Below are 13,188 nucleotides of genomic sequence, written 5' to 3'. Positions count from 1 at the left end.
ACATTTGTCACACACAGTCCATCAAATACACAAACATTTGTCACACACACTTTCCATCAATACACAAACATGTGTCACACACACTATCCATCAATACACAAACATTTGTCACACACACTATCCATCAATACACAAACATTTGTCACACACACTATCCATCAATACACAAACATGTGTCACACACACTATCCATCAATACACAAACATTTGTCACACACACTTTCCATCAATACACAAACATGTGTCACACACACTATCCATCAATACACAAACATGTGTCACACACACTATCCATCAATACACAAACATTTGTCACACACACTTTCCATCAATACACAAACATGTGTCACACACACTATCCATCAATACACAAACATGTGTCACACATACTGTCCATCAAATACACAAACATGTGTCACACACACTGTCCATCAAATACACAAACATGTGTCACACATACTGTCCATCAAATACACAAACATGTGTCACACAAACTGTCCATCAAATACACAAACATGTGTCACACATACTGTCCATCAAATACACAAACATGTGTCACACACACTGTCCATCAAATATACAAACATTTGTCACACACAGTCCATCAAATACACAAACATGTGTCACACACACTGTCCATCAAATATACAAACATTTGTCACACACTATCCATCAAATATACAAACATGTGTCACACACACTTTCCATCAAATACACAAACATTTGTCACACACTGTCCATCAAATACACAAACATGTGTCACACACTGTCCATCAAATACACAAACATGTGTCACACACTGTCCATCAAATACACAAACATGTGTCACACACTGTCCATCAAATACACAAACATGTGTCACACATACTGTCCATCAAATACACAAACATGTGTCACACAAACTGTCCATCAAATACACAAACATGTGTCACACATACTGTCCATCAAATACACAAACATGTGTCACACACACTGTCCATCAAATATACAAACATTTGTCACACACAGTCCATCAAATACACAAACATGTGTCACACACACTGTCCATCAAATATACAAACATTTGTCACACACTATCCATCAAATATACAAACATGTGTCACACACACTGTCCATCAAATACACAAACATGTGTCACACACTGTCCATCAAATACACAAACATGTGTCACACACTGTCCATCAAATACACAAACATGTGTCACACACTGTCCATCAAATACACAAACATGTGTCACACACACTTTCCATCAAATACACAAACATGTGTCACACACTGTCCATCAAATACACAAACATTTGTCACACACTGTCCATCAAATACACAAACATTTGTCACACACTGTCCATCAAATACACAAACATTTGTCACACACAGTCCATCAAATACACAAACATTTGTCACACACACTGTCCATTAAATACACAAACATGTGTCACACACACTGTCAATCAAATACATAAAGATTTGTAACACACACTGTCCATCAAATACATAAAGATTTGTAACACACATGCACACACTGTCCATCAAATATACAAACATGTGTCACACACACTTTCCATCAAATACATTTGTCACTCAGACGGCGACCTGTAATTAATGGAATCTGTGCTAGACAATTCAGTGATTGATACTATGAGCAAGGTTACACAGTGTTGCTGTACAGTGACACGCTATCAACCAAGTCACCAAGCCTCACCTCCTGATCCCGTAAGTCACTTCTTACGACCAGCACAGATTGCTGGGCACTTATTCTTACCGGGAATCCCCACAGAGACAAGTAATCAGGCAGTGAACACAGCAGGCAACATTGAGATGGGGCTTCACAAGAATATAACTGATAACAATATCATGTAGGGCTGCTTTTGTTTGTTTGTTTGTTGTTTAACGCCGTACTTGGTAATATTCCAAGATACGATGACATGCATCCACCAAGCCTGACCGCCCAATCCTGTTAGTTGCCTTTTACGGCAAGCATGGGTTGCTGAAGTTGGTTGGTTTGTTGTTGAACGACGCGCTCAGCAATATTCCAGCTATATGACGGCGGTCTGTAAATAATCGACTCTGGACCAGACAATCCAGTGATTAATATCATCAGCATCGATCCACGCAATTGGGATCAATGACATGCATCAACCAAGTCAGCGAGCCTGACCACCCGATCCCGTTAGTCGCCTTTTACGACAAGCATAGTCACCTTTTACGGCAAGCATGGGTTGCTGAAGACCTATTCTACCCTGGAATCTTCAAGGGTCAGGTTGCTGAAGACCTATTCTAACCTGGATCTCATGTATGGCATCAGGGAGGGATCATTCAGGAAGCATTCTATTGAGAACAAAAAGGGCTAACTGTTTCAAATGGGTGACACAGAAACACTGTGATGTTACCTTAGGCTTGACACTGTAGTTACACGCTTTCACCATTCGCCCAATACTTCGCACAATCTGAAAACAAAAGAAAACTATTTGTGCTAAAAGCATGTAACAAGGACAACTGTGATAACTCAGAAAGCTATGGAGATTGTGGGAATGCTGACACACTTGTGGCCCTAAGTGTATCAAGAGAGATGACACACCTGTGGCCTGTAGGTGTACCAAGAGAGTTGACACACCTGTGGCCCATGGCTGTACCAAGAGAGTTGACACACCTGTGGCCCATGGGTGTACCAAGAGAAATGACACACCTGTGGCCCATGGCTGTACCAAGAGAGATGACACACCTGTGGCCCATGGGTGTATCATGAGAGATGACACACCTGTGGCCCATGGGTGTATCAAGAGAGATGACACACCTGTGGCCTGTAGGTGTACCAAGAGAGTTGACACACCTGTGGCCCATGGGTGTACCAAGAGAGATGACACACCTGTGGCCCATGGGTGTACTTAGAGGGTTGACACACCTGTGGTCCATGGGTGTACCAAGAGAGATGACACACCTGTGGCCCATGGGTGTAGTGAGAGAGTTGACACACCTGTGGCCCAAGGATGTAGTGAGAGAGTTCACACACCTGTGACCTGTAGGTGTACTAAGAGAGTTCACACACCTGTGGCCCGTAGGTGTACTGAGAGAGTTCGCACACCTGTGGCCTGTAGGTGTACTAAGAGTGTTCACACACCTGTGGCCTGTAGGTGTACTAAGAGAGTTCGCACACCTGTGGCCTGTAGGTGTACTAAGAGAGTTGACACACCTGTGGCCGATGGGTGTACTTAGAGAGTTGACACACCTGTGGCCCATGGGTGTACTTAGAGAGTTGACACACCTGTGGCCCAAGGATGTAGTGAGAGAGTTCACATACCTGTGACCTGTAGGTGTACCAAGAGAGTTCACACACCTGTGGCCGATGGGTGTACCGAGAGAGTTCACACACCTGTGGCCCATGGGTGTACTGAGAGAGTTGACTCACCTCCAGTGTCACCTGTCCTGCCTTGTCTTCACGGAACACCTTGGTGACGGTGCTGATCACCTGGTCCCTCAGCACTGCGCCCCGTCGCATCAGTGGCATCAGGACGGCGATGATGTTAGAGGAGTAGTTGAAGTGGGGGTGGTGAACCAGCAGCTCACACATACACCGACATGCCAGCTCAGACACAGACTGAAAATACATCACAATAAATAAATTAAAAGTGATTCCATTGTATTTCATTGGCTAACCAAGCAATTTTGTTTGCATATAATTTTCCATAAATTGAAAAATATAAAGCATGCCTATTAACGGACAACTATTTCCAGATTGGCTGAAAATATAATGGTTACAACTTGACATTGTTGTAAAATTTGTTGCCATGAAAACAGAAAAACAAAAAAATCTTTTTGTGGGGGAGAGACATATCCAGGGCCACCACAACTGACAAGCGTCAAGGCGAGATACCCAACACAATTTGACTGAATGAATCAATGATAAAAGAAACACATCTGGCTGACATACTGACTTATGTACATGGAAGAGAGTGCAAGATTAACCATAAGTTTGGTTGAACGCCACTTTGAACAGTATTTCAGTTACTTGATGCAGTGCCAGTATAAGGTATGGGAGGAAAGCCCAAGTTTGGAAAGGTTACCATAATGAGGGCAAACCCATAACAGGATCCTGGCATGCCAAAGGGACACAACTCAAATTGCAGCGCCCAGACAACTTGGCTCCTGTAGCCACAGCTTAATATAAGTAAGTTTCACAAATATTCATCATAATTCTTGTGAAATTTTTTATTTCATTTATCTAGAAGACAAGATACTGGTAAGGTTTCATCCATTACTTAGTCTCAGAACTTCCCACCTATTTCAGTTACCGAGGTTATAGTGATGTGACAGTTTTCATTCAAATCTCACCCTTGAGACATCTTTGGGAATCTCCATCACAGGCTGCTTTTTACTATTTGGCATTTTTCCTGTTTTGACAACAACAAAAAATCATGAACATTTCACCAGCTACCAATTACCATAAGACAAACAAGCATGAAATACTCATATCCCCCGCCAATATGACATGTCTGGTTGTGTGCAAGACAAGAAATATTGTACGGTCTTTAAGATCTGCTCCGGAAACGAGCACTACCACCATTTTAAGTCTAAGTCAAAGTTGTTGCAATGGAACCTTGAAAAACAAATTTCTAAAAATCCCAAACTATCAAAAGGCACCACAGTTCACCACTAGACCTATCTATATGCCAAGTTTGGTTAAGATATCTCTCATGGTTTTTGAGTTCTGCTCCAGAAACAAAACGTGACGGACGGATGGATATACGATAGCACCCGTTACTATATCCCCCTTTCACGTCATTACGGGGAATATTAATCGAAAAGAAATTACCAATTAGACAAGAAGCATTCATCTAAGGCTGACTGGTGACACCCATGGTTAGAACCTGTCTTCAGCAACCCAAGCATGTTGTGAGAGGCGACTATGCTTGTCGTAAGAGGCGACTAATGGGATAGGTTGGTCACTGTATTGGTTGATGCATGTCATTGTTTCCCAATTGCATAGAGCGGTGCTCATGAAGTTAATCACTGGATTGTCAAGTCCAGACTCGATTATTTACAAACTGCCATCATATAGCTGGACTATTGCTGAGTGAAGCATTAAACAACAAACAAACAAGCAAACAAACAGCTGACTGGTGTTTGGGCACCCGTGAAAATTCCGGGGTAGATTAGGTTTTCAGCAACCCATGCTTGCCGTAAAAGGCGACTATGCTTGTCGTAAAAGGCGACTAACGGGATCGGGTGGTCAGGCTCGCTGACTTGGTTGATGCATGTCATTGTATCCCAGTTGCTTAGATCGATGCTCATGAAGTCAATCACTGGATTGTCAGGTCCAGACTCAATTATTTACAGCTGGAATATTGCTGAGTGAGCCATTAAACAACAAACAAACAAGCAAACAAACAGCTGACTGGTGAAATGTACTGATGTGTTGCTCACCTTTGATTGACATCTCCAAATGTTCCAGGTACTCCTTATAATTAAGGAGCAGTGCACATTCATATTCATGGAGGCTTCGCGTTTCTTTTTTCAACTAAACAAAAAATAGAGAGAAAAGTCAGTGGGGCAGTTAGTGTCAGTTCAAGCTGGTTCCTTTCCATTCCAATAAGTTATAAACGGAGTTAGTCAAAGTGTTGTTATACGTCAAGTTTCCATCCCTCTGTATGTGTGTGTGTGTGTGTGTGTGTGTGTGTGTGTCTGTGTCTGTGTCTGTGTCTGTCTGTGTCTGTGTCTGTGTCTGTCTGTCTGTCTGTCTGTCTGTGTCTGTCTGTCTGTCTGTCTGTCTGTCTGTCTCGGTCTGTCTGTGTCTGTCTGTCTGTCTGTCTGTGTGTGTGTGTCACGTAGAAGCCGAGGAACCAACCTGCTGTGCCTTCTCCTTGTCCGTGAGCAGCCTGATCTTGTAGCCAGGGACGATGTCCTTAAACACCTCCATCAGCGACACCATCACTAGCTTCCTTACGGTGATGTACAGGTCAGGCTCCTTCTCGTTAAGCATCAGACGAAGCTCACGCACACGGCGGATCTGAGATACATTGGCAACATAAAACACTGGTTAAAGCATCCTGTGCAATGTGTTCTCTAATACTGTACCTCATTTACAGATGAAACATGTGAAAAGACAAGAAGACGAGGTGCTCTATACCCCCGCCCAATGTCCAGTCTTAAGACAATGATATGTGCTATCAAATGTGACATTGTAAATCATCAGTTTATCCACCTGCTTGTGGAAGAGGTTGAATAAAAGATAATTGGGAGCATCATAAATAGCAAAAGGCACATTTACACTAAATGGTGACAGTGTTACCAAGTTTCTTAAAGAGATCTGTAAAATAACTTTCCAGTTCTGCTCCGGAAATGAAACCCACTGCTTTCATTTTGTTCAGGGACTAAGTCCAAATTTATCAAATTTATATGAAATAAAAGAAAAATTCAGAGGAATCATAAATAGCAAAAGTACATCACACTATATGGTGAATGTGTGTTGAAAGTTTCATAAAGATATCTCAAATAGTTTTCTCCGGAAACTGAACCCATTACTTCCATTCAGTTCAGAGGCTAAGTAAATATTTGAAAAAAATATATATAAAATATATTTAAATGCAAGGAAAACTTATAGAGCAAAAGGCACATCTACACCATATGGTGAATGTGTGTACCAAGTTTTGTAAAGTTATCTCTCATGGTTTCCAAGTTCACTCTGGAAACAAAACATGGTGGACGGACAGGACGGAGCCAGTTTCTATATCCCCCACCAACTTCGTTGGAGCAAGGGTAAAAATGGGGAAACACATATCTTATTCAAATGAGGCCCCGATAGTGGCACCCAAGTTAAATTATTTGGATCAACAAATTGCCAGATTAACGGATGATTCTTGCGGAGTAATATTTTCGTACATGTCTGGACATTCTGGAAATATACTACTCAAAAGAAGTTAAAGAATACACGATTGTTTCATATGGCTATACTTAATCTGTCATAGCCATGACATATTAACTGTAGTCGTGGAAAAAAAGCAGTGTTCCTTAACTTCTTGTGAGTAGTATATATGCCCTGTAAGTGGGTTTTCTGGTTTCCTGATTACCAGTTCTTGATCAATAGGTTTTTCATGTTTCCGTGGATACACAGTACAGAGATAATATATTGGTGTATTGTTCTAATAAACTATCGTTCAACCCTTAAGCAAGTCAAATGACTAAAAAAGCTCTTTCAAGTCATCTGTCAACAGTATGATACACTGTCAATCCAACAGACCCAAACAAGGTTTTGGTTTGTGATGGCAGTCTGTAATTAATCGAGTCTGGACCAGACAATCCAGTGATTAACATCATGTATATATGTTACAATCAACACCTACATTTTCTTGTGGGTTTTCCAGGATTGAAGTAGCTAACAAAGCAATGGTCTGTTTCCTCTCCTGCAATTTCCTGCTTCTCATGACCAAGAGCTCCACGTTAGAAAGTGGCCGAAGAGGTTTTTCCTCCACAGCTTCTGGATCCTGCATATCCTCTGCATGTTCTCCCTCCTCATCTTCATCTGGAAGTCACGCATCAAAAGATTAAGATATTAAAAATAACTTCAACAAACCACTCTCGTAGGACAGATAATTTCTTTCCCATGTTTACACACCAGGCGTGAGTTGGGTTTAACACAGTGTTAAAAATTGGCACTAGTCCTGTAGTCCTTGCCAAACTGCCCAATAGTTAAGGTACCATAAGGACTACTAGAAATTTGCCCTTTTTAAGGGTTTTGCTATATATCATTATAGTGAGTGAGTTGGGTTTAACGCCACTTTTAACAGTATTCCAGTTATATCACGGCTTGTCAGCTTAATGTGGAAGGAAAGCCTGAAGTGATGCAGGTCTCAGACATTTACCACTTCGGTGAAACCCACGAGCACGGGTATGGTGCTGACATACCTAGAAACATAATCGGGGCGAACAGGGATTCGAACCCACAATCATAGGTTTCTGGCGTGCCCAAGGGATGCAACTCTGCACAGCGAATCGCGGCGCCTTAGACGACTGGGCCAGTGCCCCCTGATATCAATATAAGGGCTAGTGGTTCAAACCTGTTAGTTTCTACCGCTGTAACATTGCCTTAAACAGTGTTCCAGTTATATCACGGCATGTCAGCTTGATGTGGGAGGAAAGCCCAAAGTGATGCAGGTCTGACATATACCACACAATCATCGGTCGGGTGTTGACAAAGTGAAACAAAACGAAGTTCAAAAAGTAAAGAATGATCTGACCAAATCTGAGAGAAGATGGAAACCCTTGAATAATTATTTTTTCTCTGAATCTAAGATTTCAAAACAATAATATACCGTTAATAATATTCAAGTCCTATCCACTTTCATCTAAGTATTTAACATGCGCTTCTCCTCACTGTTAATCCATTAGTCTTATGAAGCTCCATGAAAATGACAAACGTGTACATGATGCATGACTACTTGAACTGAAATAAAAAACTTTGAAGTTCCACATTCTAATCATCTATACATCAGCTGTCATCAAGGGAGACTGGGTAGACATTCTTCCCTGGAAGTATCATAAGTTTGTTTGTTTGTTGTGTAGTACCGCACTCAGCAATATTAAAAAATATCATGGCAGCTGTAGATAATGAAGTCTGGACCAGACAATCTAGTGATTGATATTGTGAACAACAATCCATGTACAGTGACACAGCCACTTTCTAAATGGCATTGTGTATTCATATTTTTCGGCCATGGGAGCCGTGCCAATTTACACCTGTCAGGGGGGTACTCAAAGTACGTGATCTAGTCTACCAGTTGTCGGACTTACATTTTTGTGGAAGCCTCGGTGGCTGAGTGGGTTAGATCGCTGACTTTGTGTGCTGGCGGTTAGGTGCCTCACCCTGGCAGGTGTGGGTTCGAATCCCGGACGGGACTCAACCCAAAAAGTACTAGAATCTGTACTTTACTAAGAAAGTGTTATCCCAAATATAACATTAGTTACATTGACTGACTCACCGAGTTTAACATCAATCCATTTGGTCATCAGACCACATGTTCCTGGGGACCAATTCTAACCCCACTGGGGTCCCAGAGGTAAACATGCTTCAAACTCATATATGAGAAGGCATATAGTATACAGCAACAGGCAATCTCCCTACTGTCTGATTCCAGTCAGGCTTTTATATAATACTTGCAATGTTTGGAAATTTTGGATGACATTCAAAGGGTCATTTCCTTAATTCTCATGTCAAAATGACATATTAAGGGGGACGGTTGATAACATGAATGATTACAGTTATGTTTGTTTATGTTTGCTTGTTTGTTGTTAATGCTTCACTCAGCAATATTCCAGTTCTGAAAATATTCAAGTCTGGACCAGACAATCTTGTGATCACTGTCATGAGCATCGATCCACGCAAATTGGGATACGAAGACATGCATCAACCAAGTACGCAAGCCGAGGCTACTCATACGACAAACATAGTCACCTTTTATGGCAAGCATGGGTTGACCAGTTCTGTACCCAGATTTTCATAGGACAATTAAAATTAGGAAGCCAAAACAAAATCATGTTCTTTGAACTGTTATTACACAAAAATTCACTTGTGGTATCCATGGCAACAAAGGAGTGTTCCTACCTATCTCCTCCACCATTCTTGTGATGACCTTGCCACTGTCGCCTTTGATTGGCAGCAGCATTTTCATGTTGGCATTCTTGTCATGGTTGACCAGCTTCCTCGGTACTTCTTCGTAGCGAGACAAATCGTCATCCTCCCCAGATGTAGGTTTCCTCTTTCGACTTCGAGGTTCATTTTTCAACCTGTAGTAATATCATACATACATTTAACATTTTACCTCAGTGTTTGTTTGTTTGTTTGTTTGTTTGTTTGTTTGTTCAATTCCATACTCAGCAAATGTTCCAGCTCTATGACAGTGGTCTGTATATAATCAAGTCTGGACCACACAATCCAGTGATTGACATCATGAGCATTGATCCATGCAATTGGGATACGATGCCGAACATCAACCAAATCAGGGAGCCTGACTCCCCAATCCCATTTGTCGCCTTTTACAGCAAGCATGGGTTGCTAAAGACCTTTTCTAACCAGGAACTTCACGAATCTCTTACCTCAGTGCTCGAAATTAAAAACAAAAGTTCAGTAGTCTTTGCCAAAACCCTATTGTTAAACAATAAAATATTAAGGGGGTTTCTTGGATTCCAAGACTATTGCAGCAAACCCCAAGGACCCCCAGATCCTCTTTATTTCAAAACACTGCGACCTTCACATTCTTCAGTGGCACCGACAGTGTTTGGGAAACAAAAGAATATTTAGACTTTGAAATTGCCTACTTTTGAATAAAATAACTTCAGCCAAAAAATATTAAAACTTTCACGAGTGAGTGGGTTAAGGTTTTGACTGTATTTAGCATTATCCCAGATACATCAGCAAGGGGTCTTCAAGTATGGACCTCACATACTGAACCCATGTGGTTAATCAAACCCAGGTCTTCAGCTTTGTCACCATCTTCCAAAGGCAAGGGAGTTAACTGACCATTAAAGTCCAGTTTCCACCCTTGCTGAACTACATTGGAATTTTGCAGCTTGATCGGAACGCCACCAGTGGCTGTTATGAGTTATGTCCCTTCTATGTCCCTCCTATTGACCAATCATATTCCACCTCTCATATCACTTACATTTGCTTCTAACAAAATGGCAGCATTCAGGCAAGGAGATCTGATTGATAATCAAGCTCTATATTGTAATAAAACAGGTCTTACCTCACAAAGCACATCAAATCATTTGAACACCATGATTAAACACATGAAAATATTCAGAAAATATGAATCGATGCCGAGTTGACAGAACATATGCTTTGCAAAACTTGCAGTCAACCGAAATCTGCACGTTGAAATCTATGTTGTTTACAAACTGGATGTCTAGTTCGTTTCGCAATTTTGATTGGACTATGCATGGACTTATTAGTCCAGCCGCAATATAACTCCAGAATCACAACCTAGTTCAACAAGTGTGGAAACTGGACATTTATTGTCAGATCACCCTCTTGCCTCGGGAAGATGCTTTGTTACAAGCCAGTGCTTTTACCATTAAGCCACCCCACTGTCTTTTCCCTTGTTTGAAATAATACATCATCAATACTTTATGAAGAAAAGCATCATGCCATGAAAAAATACTTACTGTTTAGGTAGATTGGCAAATGAAAGATCTCGTCCCTTTGACAAGAAAAATTTGAAATCACTCTTGTGAAGTTCCCCGTTCTGTTCTCCCTCAACTTCCTGGTCTGTGACTTTTTCCTTTTTTTCGTTGATGTGACCTCTTGCTGCAGCTTCTCGGACGCCCTTCCTCTGTTTTCTTATTTGCAGTTGTTTCTGCTTCTTCACTTTGCCTTGTTTCAGCAACTTGTTGTTCTTTTTATTGGCAATTTTACTCGAGCTTGTTTTGCCTCCCTTACCTTTCTTTTTCTGAAAAAAAACCCAGGGTCAATCTTGTTTTCTAAAAGGCTTTAACCATGTTAACAATACAAGTTTGCTATACATCATGATACATGTGTGTGTGTATAATACATGTACATGCACCCGTGAAGATCCGGGGTAGAAGAGATCTTCAGCAACCCGTGCTTGCCGTAAAAAGCGATTATGTTGGTCGTAAGAGGCGACTAATGGGTCCGGGTGGTCAGGCGCGCTGACTTAGTTGATGTATGTCATCGTATCCCAATTGCGTGGATCGATGCTCATGACGTCAATTACTAGATTGTCTGGTGCAGGCTCGATTATTTACAGACCGACGTCATTTAGCTGGAATATTGCTGAGTGCAGGATAGACAACAAACAAAAGACACTCAGCTCCACAGTGTCTTCAAGCCAAATCCAGTAGATGCAAGTGGTGCACTGTATCATGTATGTAAGGCCGAATGCTACAATTTCATCAAGTCAACATATTCAAGCTCAATGATGACCAAAGTGAGTGCCTGCTTGTCAGAACAGCAGACCGCAGAGCACAATCTGGTGTCTGGTCCTACGAGTTGGGCAACACTACCATCCCACTGTCAGCATCTGTGTGTGACTTTGGTATCTCTATGGATCCTCAATATCCCTTGATCATGTGGACTACCATCTGAAAACCTTGCTAGAACCCATTTCTTGTGCCCCACGCCATAATATTGCTGATATATTGCTAAAAGCGGCGTGAAACCATACTCACTCACTTACTCAGCTAACCCTAAGGGGTGCTTGATCAAAAGATTGGTTTGTAGGGGATCCAAAGGCTAAGGATAGAGTTTGTAGAAATTGCTGCATTCGGCCTTACATACATGATACAGTGCACCACTTGCATCTACTGGATTTGGCTTGAAGACACTGTGGAGCTGAGTGTCGTTTGTTTGTTGTCTACGCCGCACTCACCAATATTCCAGCTAAATGACGTCGGTTTGTAAATAATTGAGTCTGCATGGTCTGGATTGGACAATCCAGTGATTGACATCATGAGCATCGATCCACGCAATTGGGATACAATGACATACATCAACCAAGTTAGCGAGCCTGACCTCCCGATCCCAATAGTCACCTCCTACAACAAGAATAGTTGCCTTTTACGGCAAGCATGGGTTGCTGAAGACCTATTCTACCCCGGATCTTCACAGGGTCTGGAGCTGGGTGTCATCCTAGCATTTAGGTGTCTAGGACTGTCTCTAGTTCCAATTTTTACATGAACATGATGAAGAGTACAGGTGCCCTGCTGAAGGTGAACTTTGTCAGAGTATGAATCGATAAGGACTGATGGATAGCCATGATAGCAAGACTTGAACCAGTTTCATGTCGTTCCGTCAATCCAGAATAATTAGCTAACACACCTCTTTTAACAAATGAGTTCAATGTAATTTGTGCATGTTGAGAACAATCTGTACCAATTTTTATTTAGTTACGAGTTTTGCAAAGAAAAATGGTCTGCAATTTTAATCCAGCCTGATAAAATAAACAGGAAAACCATGAAGACAGGAAAGTCAATCTATTTCATGTATGTGGGCTTGAGAATGGAATCATGAAGGTAAGACCAAAAAATCCTCAAATTCAGCGGTTTCTCTGATTAGACATGTTCTGATATCAGATGATGGCTTTGTTAAAAACTGTGGTTAGTTAGATTTTCATGCGACAGAAGCCCATACGCCAAATGGCGACAAAACGAAAACCTAAATTCCATATCATTGCGGTCAGT

At 41.5% G+C, this 13,188-nt stretch overlaps 1 protein-coding gene across 1 annotated transcript in view; it reads right to left on the bottom strand.

Annotated features, from left to right (window-relative positions):
• Positions 1 to 13,188, bottom strand: part of LOC139452090 (nucleolar complex protein 3 homolog) — a 41,656-nt gene that overhangs the window by 28,298 nt on the left and 170 nt on the right. The window contains exons 2-9 of the mRNA XM_071233403.1: positions 11,155 to 11,438; positions 9,596 to 9,777; positions 7,338 to 7,516; positions 5,843 to 6,004; positions 5,422 to 5,515; positions 4,330 to 4,388; positions 3,407 to 3,595; positions 2,391 to 2,447 (exon numbers count right to left, since the gene is read on the bottom strand). Coding sequence (XP_071089504.1) covers positions 2,391 to 2,447; positions 3,407 to 3,595; positions 4,330 to 4,388; positions 5,422 to 5,515; positions 5,843 to 6,004; positions 7,338 to 7,516; positions 9,596 to 9,777; positions 11,155 to 11,438 — 1,206 coding nt within the window. The remainder of the gene's footprint in view (positions 1 to 2,390; positions 2,448 to 3,406; positions 3,596 to 4,329; positions 4,389 to 5,421; positions 5,516 to 5,842; positions 6,005 to 7,337; positions 7,517 to 9,595; positions 9,778 to 11,154; positions 11,439 to 13,188) is intronic.

The sequence above is a fragment of the Haliotis cracherodii genome, unplaced genomic scaffold (genome assembly GCF_022045235.1).
Source record: "Haliotis cracherodii isolate W230 unplaced genomic scaffold, xgHalCrac1.p SCAF_9, whole genome shotgun sequence".
Lineage (NCBI taxonomy): Eukaryota > Metazoa > Mollusca > Gastropoda > Lepetellida > Haliotidae > Haliotis > Haliotis cracherodii.
Note: the sequence above shows the minus strand (reverse complement) of the source record. Positions and strands in the feature narration are given on the sequence as shown.